We start from the raw sequence: 14103 nt of genomic DNA on the forward strand, positions 1-14103 counted from the left end.
GTGTCGCATCATGCCACTAGATGCTGCCAGAATTCTCTGCAAGTTGTGTATTAGCAATGTTTACCTGTCATGTGGTCATCACTTACATAAGAATTTTTTTCTCAGATTGCTTGGTTGAAAGATCTTGATTCCTGGAGTTTCTATAAACACCTCTAATAACTTGAGATAAAGCACATGTACACCCGGATTTAACTGCCTTTCAGATAGACAGATTAATTCTATCCCACCTAAATGTTCTCCACCCATTCTTGAAGAGACTATCATTTGATACTGTATGTTGACAGCTCTCTTGCACCTCACCCAAGTGGCTACCCTTTACTCATGAGCTTAGAAAGTGAGTCACCAAATTTTGTTTCTGACAGTGGTGGGCTCTCCAAATCCTGATTCCAGCTGATGGGGGAGTCTTTCTTGAATGCTGCTGAAAACAGAATCATATTGCTGAAGTTTTTCATCTCTCACTCATCAGGACAAATGCAACAGTCACAATCACAACAATTAAACTACAGGAGAAAAGGAGCAGATTGGTTGGCACCTCATGACCAACTATCATAAGTGCAAGCAACAACAATGTACTTTTCTAACCAAGATTTATGCTCCTGTTTATTTAGTGTAATTAATATCAATGTAAGTTAAGTATTAATTTTTCAGAAGAAGATTGTAATAAGTTAACAAGACATTTAGAATGTTTCAAATAAACTAGTTTTCTTGTAGTATCAATACTTATAGTATGAAAATGTCCTGGGCATCAAATATGCTGGCCATTTTTATTTCAGAAGTATCATTGTACAGTCATCAATTTCATATTCATCTCAATCTTTCAAACACCTTACTTCAATAAAAAATTTGTTTCTAGCATGAATTAATAATTTACTTATGATATTTAATTTTAAAAATGTACACAAATTCATTATATTTGGTAGTTAAAAAGCAGCAGCATATTTACAGCAGGTGGGATAGAACTGGTAATTTGTCTTTTGCCCTGCCTAAGTAGTCCATGGACAAAAAGGTTTGAGAACCACTGGTGTGGAAGTTTGTTTGAAATGGAGGGAGAGGGAGGCACAGGATTTGCAGTGATGACTTGGCCACCTGCTATCTGCTTTGCCTGGTATTTTTAAACCCATAACTGTCAATGAAAAGCTCTATCAGGCAGAATGTACATTGGGCAGCTGAACTACAATGCCAAATTTGTCATGCAGTGCAATGTACTATTCACACTAATATCCTACCTGTAGTAACACTAAGGATATTGGGTTCATGTCCCACTATTTGTAACCCCCACAGAGTTTCACTGGCTGTCTTGTCTGGAGACAATACACACCTTTTTAGCCTGTCTTGATGTACTCTGTCCACTCATGCTGTTTTGTTTCTTAAAGACTTGATTAGTTGTAAGTATTCGCATTCCAACCATTATTCATGTAAATTGAGTTTGTGTCTTTATATGCTCTGTTTGTGAACAGAATTCCCACTCACCTGAAGAAGGGGCTTGCAGCTCCGAAAGCTTGTGTGGCTTTTGCTACCAAATAAACCTGTTGGACTTTAACCTGGTGTTGTTAAACTTCTTACTCCATAGAAAACAACAGAGATTTATTATTTTTAATAACTCATGTTTCCTATGGAAGAAAATGATTGAGAGATGAGATGGAAAGGCTGTGGGATCACTGCTGCAAGATCAGGTGCCCTGACAAGAAGGTCAAACCCCAGACATCAGTGACAATCTAATTTTACAACAGGACTGATCTATGCTGCTTTAATGTTGCCACTTGGCCTTGGCTGCTGAATTATTACTGTTATTAAGTAGCTTTCTCTAAAGTAATTTGCTTCCCACCAATTTTTCTCCACTAATTTTCTTCCCGCTTGTCCATCCTGGGATACACTTGGATCATCTCCAAGGGGGTACAATTCATATACCAGCCTCAACTGTTGAATGTCTGCTGGGAACACGACAGTGGAATGATGTTCACAACCTAAAACTTCCAAGCACAGGTGTCAGGAAGAAGAATAATCTATCTCTGACTAATGCAAGTATATTCAGACTGATTGTAGCATTGTTGATGGTTCATTTTCAGCAGAGGCCAGCCAGCTCTGGACAGACAGAGGGCAGAACCTATGACACCCTGCCTCAGAGTTATCAATTGGATAAGCTCTCAGTGGCATCAATGCAGTTAGCACACAACAATAGTTAAAAGTAGATATTGCACGATTTAGTCACTTGGCTGCGAAAAGGATCCAACAACACGATCAGACAGTTTGAAAATATAGTGCTCTAGTTGTTTGCTTTTGCTATCAAACTGCACAGCAGAGCTTCAGCCCTGGAACAAAATGATAAAATAAATAAAAATATAAAGTATACTACATCCATTTCTTTGTCAGTGGCTTTTCCTCTTAATATATGCCACCTCATTTATTTTCTTAATTGTAATTTCTTACTTCTTCCAATTTATATTCCTTTGTTTTTCAACTCTTTGTCAAACCGTCCGTCTCAATTCCCTATGTTGCTCTAAACATTTTAAATAGATCAACTTGAGGTGACTTTTTATGAGATGGCTATCGCAACCTTTGATGGGTTAACAATAATAGAGGGCTGGCGACCTCCCCTCACCCGCTACACGTCACTCAAGAAATTCATGGCACATTAGAGTAGAGAAAGAATGGAATTTTTAAGTCTTAGTTTCCGCCAGAAGGGTGGTACCAGTTGTGGGAGAGGAACATGAATGATGAAGGAGAGCGTTTGCCTCGCTATTTAACTGAGCCACAGCACTGGCATCCCATTTCTGGATTCCTCAACCAATTGGGATCACACACTGGATCAGTCAAAAGGAGGATTCTAATTAAAGCTACCCGAGCTGCGATCATAAAGGCATCAAAGACAAATGGAGTTTGAAGGTTTCAGCAAAGATTGGAATGGAGAAGAGACATGGGAAAGCTGTCTCCCTGGTTTCATTCTGGAGTTCTTTCTGTGAGGATCTGTCAGGGAGCAGTGAGGTGAGATCTCCTAAGGACAGGAGGAGATGGGCAACCCCTCCAACTAAACAGGTGAGGTTAGAAGTGACTGACAAAGTCAGCAGCAGGAGCATGCTTCCTTCAACCAGGAGACAGTGCACCAAGAGGGTCCAGGACCTCAGAGGGGATAGGAGAGCTGAGTGATACCTTCAAGTACTGAATACCACATTTTGACTACCCCAGCATTCACTGTAAGCACCCTTCAGGTCAGCTCAATCTGCAGTTCCACTCTCGCTACAGGCATTTCACATCGCCATTTGAGCAGCCAACACTCGCATTCATCCTATCACTCTTCACAAGGGCAACACGGTGGCACAGTGGTTAGCATTGCAGCCTCACAGTGCCAGGGACTCAGGTTCAATTCTGGCCTTCGGTGACTGTCCGTTGGAGTTTGCACATGCTCCCCGTGTCTGCATGGGTTTCCTATGGGTGCTCCGGTTTCCTCACACAGTCCAAAGATGTGCGGGTTAGGTTGAATGTCCATGGTAAATTGCCCTTACTGTCAGCCGGACTACCAGAGTAAATACGAGGGGTTATGAGGATAGCGATTGAGTGGGATTATTGTTGGTGCAGGCCCAATGGGCCAAATGGTCTCCTTCTGCATTGTAGGGATTCTATGAAGTGTTGTCCTTTCCTCCTATCCATATCAACCAATGCTCTGCCTCTTTCTGCGCCAGAGGGGACAATACATGGCCTTAAGGAGAGGCCTTCCAGTGACTGGTAATTTGACAGCCACTTGAATTGCGTGCCCACCTGGTCCACCTGATCCACTGGGAAGGAGGTCTTGTTTGAATTGGCTGTAAATGTGAGCAATGGCCTGCTGTAATCATAGAAACCCTACAGTGCAGAAAGAGGCCATTTGACCCATCGAGTCTGCACCGACCACAATCCCACCCAAGCCCTACCTCCATATCCCTACATATTTATCCACTAATCCCTCTAACCTACGCATCTCAGGATGAGATACTAAGGACACTAAGGGGCAATATCTCAGGACACTAAGGGGCAATTTTTAGCATGGCCAATCAACCTAACCCGCACATCTTTGGACTGTGGGAGGAAACCGGAGCACCCGGAGGAAACCCACGCAGACATGAGGAGAATGTGCAAACTCCACACAGACAGTGACCCAAGCCGTATGCTTTTGCTGTTTTGGTAGCTAGTCACTTATTAATATTACAAACCAGCTTATGGCACATCAAAGTGGTGGGAATGGAGACAATTGATGGAAAAATGAAACAACCATTTTATCTTTTAATCTCAGTTGTGAAAGATTTGAAGTTCTAGTTCTCTTAATTACATGACCATGTACAAATGGCATGGAGTTCAATGAATAGTCTAATTTTTGCTTTAAAGAAAACTCAGATGGTGTTTAAGAAGACTTGGTTCTGAAGAAGTAGTCTAGAATTTAATTCCAGAGCTTAATTATGGCTTAACTCTGTCAGTGGGTCACTAAAATACATTGAAATGTTTTTCACAATTTTCTTTTTATGATTTATTTTCTGTCAAAGAGAATAACAAGTTGGACAGGTTAGTTTATTGGGATTAAATCTATGAAAAGCTATTTCAATTGGAATCTTGCGTTTAATTCTTAAGTTTGGTCCATTTTAAAACCTAGTTTCACAAAGTTTTTGTGTAAAATAGCTTCGTGTTGAGTTTTCAGGAAATTTAGTTTTCTGTTTGCCAATTTAGAGGTAGCATTTCCTCTAAATTGCAAGGTTAGGAATTCAAACCCCACTTTAGAATAGAGAAGTTAGGCTGATGCCCCAGTGCAGTACAGGGAGCTCTTTTTCAGATAAGATTTTTAAGGTCTGATTGTTTTTAAACTGCTGGAACATTCAAGATCAATTGTAAAATCCTGAGCTTTATGAGGTATTGCTCAAACATGTTGAGAGAGCTGGTTCTCTGCCTGTGGAACCTGTGTTGGAGATCTGACATCTTTCACTCTGGATCTTGTCCACACCCTCTGCCCTATGGAACAAAATGTGGCTGAGTAGAAGGCAGCTGGTGTTGCTCCCTTTGTTCATCATCTAAGGTGCAAGGTGGAAATATATAAACTGCTCTTGTGCTGTGGCGAAAGCTGGCTGCAGGGACATGGAGCTCAAGGTGAGTGAAGTGCTGGAGAGTTAAAATAATGTCCAGGATTATGGAAATCATCTATCAGAGAGTGAAAGAACTCTTTGCAGTCTTTCAGCAGCATCCTCACACCTGGTCAATGGCTGCAGCTCTTCAATTTCACTGACAAATATCTTTCCAGCCTGTCAGTCAGTTTCACTGAAAAAGCTCTCCCACTGTGCATTCAACTGCTTGACCCTGACGAGTTACTGACAGCTTGGGAAATAGGTCCGCCAACTGTTAAAGCCATAATGCAGAGTTAATTTACCGTTCGCATAATTTCATTATTTGTCCGATAGCTGCTTAGGGGCTTATTGCTTGTCTTCAAACTCCCTGAGGTGAGGAGGAATTTCTTTTACATATAATTTAGGAGCAGGAGTAAGCCACTCTGCCCCTCAAGCTTGCTCCACTATTCAATCAGATCATGGCTGATCTGATTATGGCATCAACCCTACATTCCGCCTACTCCCAACAATCTTTGGAATTCTCTATCCCATAGGGTTGTGGAGGCTTAGTCACTGAGCATGTTTAAGACAGAGATCGAACTGATTTTTCATTGTCACATGTATTGAGATACAGTGAAAAGTATTGTTTCTTACAAGCTTTACAGACAAAACATACTTTTCATAGAGTACATAGGGAGAAAGAAAGAATAGGGTGCAGAATATAGTGTTGCAGTTGCCGATAGGGTGAAGAGAAAGATTAGCTTAAGATGTGATAGGACCATTCAAATACCAATGGCAACAGGGAAGAAGCTGTTCTTGAGTCTGTTGGTATGTGTTTTCAGACTTCTGTATCTTTTTCCCGCCATATGAAGGTTGAAGAGAGTATGGCCTCCATTACGTTTCCTGAAGTCGATGACTATCTCCTTCATTTTAGTGACACTGAGGGAGAGATTATTGTCACAGCACCATTTCACCAGATTCTCTATCTTTTTCCTGTACTCCGTCTTATCATTGTTTGATATCTGACCCACGACAGCCGAGTCATCAGCAAACTTGAAAATGGAGTTGGAGCAGAATTTGGCCACAGAGCCATAAGTGCATAAGGAGAATAGTAAGGGGTCGAGGATACAGCCTTGCGGAGCACCAGTGTTGAGGATAATCATGGAAGAGATATCATTACCTATCCTGACTGTTCGCGGTCTGTGGGTTAGGAAGTCTAGTCTTAGAGGGAGGAGCTGAGCCCTCGTCCACAAAGTTTGGAGATAACTTTTGTTAAGATAAAAGTGTTAAAGGCTGAACTGTAATCAATAAAAAGGAGTTTGACATAAGTGTCCTTGTTGTCCAGGTGTTCCAGATTTGAGTGTATGGCCAGAGAAATAGCATTTGCTGTGGACCTGTTGTGGCGGTAGGCGAACTGTAGTGGATCCAGGCACTCTGGAAGGCTGGAATTGATTCGTGCTATGACTAACCTTTCGAAACACTTCACGATGATGGATGTCAGAGCCACCAGTGCTAGTCATTCGGGCATATTGCCTGGCTTTTCTTTGGTGCAGAGATGATAGTTCTCTTTTTGAAGCAGGTAGGGACCTCAGATCCAAGTAAGGAGAAGTTAAAGATGTCTGCGAATACCCCCACCAGCTGGTCCACCCGGGATCTGAGTGCTTGCCCGGGTGCCCCATCTGGGCCAGTCGCTTTATGAGGGTTAACTTTCAAGAAGGCTGATCTAACATCTGCGATGATGACCTCGGATATCGGTTTGACTGAGTCCGTCAGGGTGGATGACGTTCTCTTGCTGATCCTCTGCTCAAAACGAATATAGAATATGTTGAGCTCATACATTTTTGCCAGTGATTCTACCCATCTTCACCTTGTTGCCTGTAATGTCGTGTAAACCTTGCCATAATCGGTGGGTGTTCATGTGGCTAGCCTGGGACTGTAGCTTGGTCTGGTATTGTCTCTTGGCATCTTTGATGATTCTCCGTGGATCGTATCTGAATTTCCTGTGTAGGTCAGGGTTACCCGATTTGAATGCCTCAGCATTCAGTAGGCAGTGGCTATCCCTGTTCATGATGTGGAGATGCCGGCGTTGGACTGGGGTAAACACAGTAAGAAGTTTAACAACACCAGGTTAAAGTCCAACAGGTTTATTTGGTAGCAAAAGCCACAAGCTTTCGGAGCTTTAAGCCCCTTCTTCAGGTGACTCACCTGTTGGACTTTAACCTGGTGTTGTTAAACTTCTTACTGTGTTTATCCCTGTTCATCCATGGTCTCCAGTTGGGAAAAATTCAGATTAACTGGATTAGATTGACAGATTTCTAGATATTAAAGATATGAAGATACGTGGATAGCATGGGAAAATGGTATTCCGCTGGAAGATGAGCCATGACCTAGTTGAATGGCAGAGCAGGCTCCAGAGGGCGAATGGCCTTTTCTTATTTTACTATATTCACTTGAGTGAAATCCAGAAAACAGTAGGACGATATCGGGATACTGACCCAGTATCGCTCCCTACACGCACCCAAATCCACCTCCACTTATATACTTGTTACAATCCCCCACAACCTCTCTAATGTATGAGAGAACTGGGAAAAGCAGGAACAGTGGCTGTTTTGACCTGTTTTTCTGTCTTTCAAATCAATCCGATAACTTTCACTTCCCCACAAAAGTTGCTGGGGTAAGTTCATTGTGCTTTAGTTGGCAGGGGGTTGGAGCAAAACGTATACTCTTGAGCTCTGAAAGCTAATAAAAATTACATTGAAAAATGCTAAAAATCTGAAGTAAAAGCCAAAAATGCTGGCAGAGTTTGAAATGGAACAAAATGATGTCGTTGTCAGGATCTTTGGATCGAGAGCAGGTGCAGAATGTTAACTTTTTTTCAGATGCATGAGCAACCTGCAAGACATTTTCTGTTTTTATTTCCAGTGAGAGGCGAATACTCCCAAACATGGTTACTCACCTGTTGTGAACAAGTTCAGCCATCAGTTTCAGGATAGGTGTTGTACACGAAGGCTCATGGTACCACAGCTCAATGGCACGCTGGAGGATAGAGATGTAGCCTGGATATCTGTATGAGGCGTGTTAAGGAATGTTAACTTCTGCTGTGAAGTCTGAAACAAAGTCATTGTTCAAAAAGTATGTGATTTCTTTATCTTCATTTGCAATAGGATGGCATGGTGGTACAGTGGTTAGCACTGCTGCCTCACAGCACCAGGGACCTGGGTTCAATTCCGGCCTTGGGTCGCAGCCTATGTGGAGTTTGCACATTCTCCCCGTGTCTGCGTGGGTTTCCTCTGGGTGCTCCGGTTTCCTCCCACAGTCCAAAGATGTGAGGGTTAGGTTGACTGGCCATGCTAAATTGACCTGAGTGTCAGGTGATTAACAAGGTAAATATGTGGATTATGGGAATAGGGCCTGGGTGGGGTTGTGGTCGGTGCAGACTCGATGGGCCGAATGGCCTCCTTCTGCACTGTAGGGATTCTATGGATGATTATTACATTAAAGGCAGCACATAAATAAAAGTTGCTGTTTTTACCCAGTTCTACTTTTAAAGGACCTACATTACCCGAATTAACCTTTTACTTGTAATATAATTGTAAAATACTTTCATATTTCTCTCACAAAATTTCATATTCTCTACTTGCAGCTCTTACTATTTTTTGTTTTCCTTTGTTGGTAACTTTTTAACTCTCCCAGTCAGTTGCTTGGATCTACATTATCTTTTGTTCTTTTATATGCTCTGTCTTTTACTTCGGTGCTCTCTGTTGTTGATCTGGCTGTTTAATTTGTTAAGTAAAAGGGTTGCTATTGGTGCTTAAGCAAAATTCTGCTTTGAACACTGCTCACTCATGTGTAAATTTACCTGAAAGCAGTTTTGAGCAGTTTGCTCTATTCAGTCTCTGATTCATCCTGTTAACTTTACCAAATACAGAATCTTAGTAACTATGATATAAAGTAAATGAAATTTCACTGAATTGATGAAGTGACAATCATTGTTAGATGACCCAACTACAGTACCTCATTACTTATTAACATGGGACCTACTGGTCTTTATCTTTTTTTCTTTATTCCTTCATGGGGTGTGGGCACATTTGTTGCCCTTGAACTGGACATTTCGGAGGACAGTTAAGAATGAATCATATTGCTGTGGTCTGGTGTAGACAGGCTAAGGACAGCAGGTCTCCTAAAGGACATAAGTAGACCAAATGGTCCTTTATGACAATTGATGATAGTTTCATGGTCACCGTTACTGAGGCTGGTTTTATGTGTTCCAGATTTAATAATTGAATTTAAATTCCACAGCCGCTGTGGTGGGATTTGAACCTGTGTCTCCAGAGGATTAGTCGTGCCTCTGGATTACTAGTTCAGAGATATTACTACTGCGTCACCATCTCCCCTGACTATGTTCATAGACAAGTGATTGGGAAGCAGCACAGAATCTGATATGCAACTACATCAAAGCACAGTGGTGGCAGTTCACCTTACATCCAAGGGGCACAGACTTTAAAGTACTACTTAAAGAACTGGCTTTGTCACAGAAGACAGAGGGTGGTAGTGGAAGGGTCTTTTTCCGGCTGGATGCCTGTGACTAGTGGTGTTCCGCAGGGCTCTGCATTGGGACCTCTGCTGTTAGTGATTTATATAAATGATCTGGAAGAAGGCGTAACTGGGGTGATCAGTAAGTTTGCGGACGACACGAAAATGCCTGGACTTGCAGATAGTGAGGAACATTGTCAGAGGCTACAGAAGGATATAGATAGGCTGGAAATTTGGGCAGAGAAATGGCAGGTGGAGTTCAATCCAGATAAGTGCGAAGTGATGCATTTTGGTAGAACTAACGTAGGGGGGAGCTATACGATAAATGGCAGAACCATAAAGGGTGTAGATACGCAGAGGGACCTGGGTGTGCAAGTCCACAGATCCTTGAAGGTGACGTCACAGGTGGAGAAGGTAGTACCCCTAGATCTCTTTGTTCTGTAACTCTCCCCAACACCCTACCATTAACTGAGTTAGTCCTGTCCTGGTTCAATCTACCAAAATGCATCACCTTGCATTTGTCTAAATTAAATTCCATCTGCCATTCATCAGCCCACTGGCCCAATTGATCAAGATCCCATTGCAATTGGAGATAACTTTCTTCACTGTCCACTATGCCCCCAATCTTGGTGTCATTTGCAAACTTACTAACCATGCCCCCTATATTCTCATCCAAATCATTAATATAAATGACAAATAACAGTGGGCCCAGCACTGATCCCTGAGGCACACCGCTGGTCACAGGCCTCCAGTTTGAAAAACAACTCTCTACAACCACCCTCTGGCTTCTGTGAAGAAGCCAATTTTGTATCCATTTAGATACCTCACCCTGGATCCCGTGAGATTTAACTTTATGCAAGAACCTACCATGCGGTACCTTGTCAAAGGCCTTGCTAAAGTCCATGTAGACAACATCAACTGCACTGCCCTCATCTACCTTCTTGGTTACCCCTACCGAAAAGTCAATTAAATTTGTGAGACATGATTTTCCACTCACAAAGCCATGCTGACTGTATTGATCTAGGATGAGATGCTGAGTAAATTGAGTACATATTCTCTGGAGGTTAGAAGAATGAGAGGTGATCTCATTAAAAATTCTGATGGTACGTAGCAAGGTAGACACTGAGAGGTTGTTTCCCTTATTTATGGAATCTGGAACATGAGGACACAGTCTCAGGATAAGGGGTTGGTTGGTTAGGACTGAGATAAGAAGAATTTTCTTCATTCAAAGGGTTGTGAATGTTTAGAATTCTCTGTGCGAGGTTTGTGGATGCACCAATAGTGAATATATTTAAGGCTAAAATAGATGGATTATTGATCCCTCAGGGAATCAAGGAATATGGGGAGTAGGTGAAAAAGTGGAGTTGAAGCAGCAGATTTACCATGATCATTTTGAATAGTAGAGCAGGTTGGAGCAGCTAATGATCTACTCTTGCTATTAAATCTTATGCTCCATGCCTCATAAACCTGAGATCATTCAAAACTCTGCTGCCCTTGCCCTAATTCGTAATAAGGGCTGGATTTTCGCCACCAAGGAGAGGTAGCTCCAGTCGAGAAATTTCCTGACTTGGTGGACTCACCGCGGTTAAACATACCTCAAATCATGAGATTTTTGCTCTGGGGTGGGGCTGAGGGACAGACATGAGAGGGAGTTGGGCCCGTAATCCTGAAAACGAAGCATAGGTGGCCCTGTGAACAGGGAGTGCTAATGTGGGCTGGTTAGAAGGCCAACTTTGGTTCTCTCATTGAATCATTGCCCTTGTGTATTGGCTCCTTGATAAAGATTTCCTTGATTCTAACATTCTCATAATTGTTTTCAAATGCCTACATGGGTTCTCCTCCCTATTTCTGTAGCCTCTTTCAGCTCCAAAATCTTCCCCGATCTCTGTGCTCCTCTATTTATGGCCTCTTGTACATTTTAATCATTCCACCATTAATGTTAGTGTTTTAGCTGACAAGCTCTGAAATTTATTATTTATACCTCTTGATTCTCTACCATTCTATCCTTCTTCAAGATACTTGTTATGAATACAAAGTCTATAAGATGATTATATTTTGAGACTTTAATTTAAGGCAAAATGGAGGAATGGAGAGGGTCATGTGACTTGCTCTGAATTCTGCCCAATAAGGGTGGCTTGATTGTTAAATGTTACAGGGAGGCCCAGATTAGGTTACGAGGAAGAAGGTGCAAGATGTTTACACCTGAAGAGAATGAAAAGAGCAGTTGCACTGACTGTGGAGAAACTCTTGGGCCCAACGTTTTGCCATGATGGGAGAAAATGGCGAAAATCCTGCAAACAGCCAAAAATTCTAAGTCCCACCTCTGAACATGGCATGTTCCATTTTTGCAAGGGCAAGAGTGGAGTCGGGTCGGGGTTCACACAGACATGGTTTATGGAAGTAGCTGACCATTTAAATCAACAGCTGACCCCTGAAGTCTGCAGATGATGAGGTAAGAGGAGGCCTGAACTTGGTGGATTTGTTTGAATAGGCAGGGCTATCCTATGGAGAGGAAAGGCACCCTTTGAGATTGTTAAAAATGAACATATTATGCACTTTTTACACACAATCTCATTGGAACTGCCCAGCTATCGAAGAACTGTAAAAGAATTGTACAGCTATCAAAATACTGTCAAGCTGTCAAGAACTGTTGAGCTGTTAAGGAACTGTCAAAGCTGTCAAGCAGTTGCCAAAGCTATCAAGCAGTTATCAAAGGATACTAAGTGAGTTGGCATAGAGGGATTGAGGGAAAAGGTTGGTGGAAAAAGGGAATGACATTAAGTTGACATGGGGCTATAAAGGGCCATGGGGATGAAAGGGAATAGGGGTATAAGGGGCCACTGGTGTGTGCAGAAAGGCATGGATTAGCGTAGAGGGCACGAAGGGCCATGGAGGCATGGGTGGGAGCATGAGGTGACATAGGTTGGCATGGATGGAGCATAGGGAGTGTGTTGCGGGGAGGGCTGGAGGGATGGTTTTAGTTTTATTCTTTTTTAAAAAGCTTTTCCAACATAGTACTGAAGTGTAGAGGCAGGCCTTCTGCGCATCCCACTCTGCACCTAGCAGTCTTTGTACTCGTTCCAGGGATGGTGGGCCTGACTTATGATCAAGCATGCCCCCACCCCACTGCCCAGGAGTAAAATTCTGGGCCTTAGTCTCCAAGTTTCACAGCAAGATATTAGGAAATGTCAGGGTTTATTAATGGTTATACTTCAAAACCTACGTTTAATTCCAAGATACAAAAGTCTGAAGTCATGTACCAATCGATTCAAGAACAGCTTCTTCCCTGTTGCCATCAGACTTTTGAATGGACCTACCTCAAAAGTTGATCTTTCTCTTCACCTTAGTTATGACTGTAACATTACATTCTGCACTCTCTCCTTTCCTTCGCTATGAACGGCATGCCTTGTCTGTATAGCGTGCAAGAAACAATACTTTTCACTGTATACTAACAAATACATGTGACAATAATAAATCAAATCAAATCAATGGAGTTGAGGGACTAAAGGATAGCATTTCTACCTATAAGGTCCACATAGTCATGGAAATGTGCTTTAGGAATGGAAATGTCCACAGAAAGCCATTATAGTGTTCAGTTCCAGAGTTCCTAAAATATCGCTGAACCTCATGGACACAAACAAGTCTGCCGCCATCTCAGATACAGTCAGGAGGAGGTAGAGGCAGTTGTATTGTATTGGAAGCAGAGAAAGTGCTGACTCTAATGTTCACCATGCCGAAAGTGTGTGGGAGCTCATACTCAGATTAAAGAAAGTTTTTGAGGATTTAAAGGAGATTGGAAGATTCCCCTAGCTTGGCCTTGAGAAAAGTAATCTCCAGTGTAACACTCACAGCAGTAGTCAGTTATGGGATGAAAAAGATACGCGCTGGGAAAGGTAAAAGCAAGCAGGCCATGAAGTGTCTAATGAAGGGATAATGGAATGTATAACCATGGTGGGGGACTTTTGATCATTTTAAAGTTGGGAAAACCTTTCTGCGGTTTAAAGCACAAGTTATTTACTAGTATGTGACTATTAAATGTTGCTTTTAAATTGTTCGAGTAAAAGTTTTTAAACTTGAAATCTTGTCATGTGATCCTTTCAGTCAACCACTGAAAATGCAAATATATATACTTTTTAAAAGTTATCAATCTCTATGACCAAGGTTTTGGTGATCTGCCCTAATTGACCCGGGTATCTGATTTTAACCCCGTCCCAGGAGATCATATGGTTCTGGGTGTGATGGAGAGTGTAGATACTGAGATGACAAAATATTAAAGTAATGTCGGACAGGATGGATGGACTGGTGATTCATTTCATACTTAGCATGCTATACATGGGTCAATAAGAGTGAAGGTAAGAAAGGGCCAAATAGAATCCTTGACTTTGTAGCCAGAGGCCCAGAATATAAAAACAAGGACAATCACTAAACTGGTGCAATAGCTTCAATTAAGTCACATGTTGGAGGGCTGCATGGAGATTGGGCATGTTGAAAAGTATGCAAGAGAAAAAAT

At 42.1% G+C, this 14103-nt stretch overlaps 1 protein-coding gene across 1 annotated transcript in view; it reads right to left on the reverse strand.

Annotated features, from left to right (window-relative positions):
• LOC144505369 (ran-binding protein 17-like) overlaps positions 1 to 14103 on the reverse strand; it is a 1005849-nt gene that overhangs the window by 278532 nt on the left and 713214 nt on the right. Inside the window, exon 22 of the mRNA XM_078231487.1 lies at positions 8017 to 8124. Coding sequence (XP_078087613.1) covers positions 8017 to 8124 — 108 coding nt within the window. The remainder of the gene's footprint in view (positions 1 to 8016; positions 8125 to 14103) is intronic.

The sequence above is a fragment of the Mustelus asterias genome, chromosome 16 (assembly GCF_964213995.1).
Source record: "Mustelus asterias chromosome 16, sMusAst1.hap1.1, whole genome shotgun sequence".
Classification (NCBI taxonomy): Eukaryota; Metazoa; Chordata; class Chondrichthyes; order Carcharhiniformes; family Triakidae; genus Mustelus; species Mustelus asterias.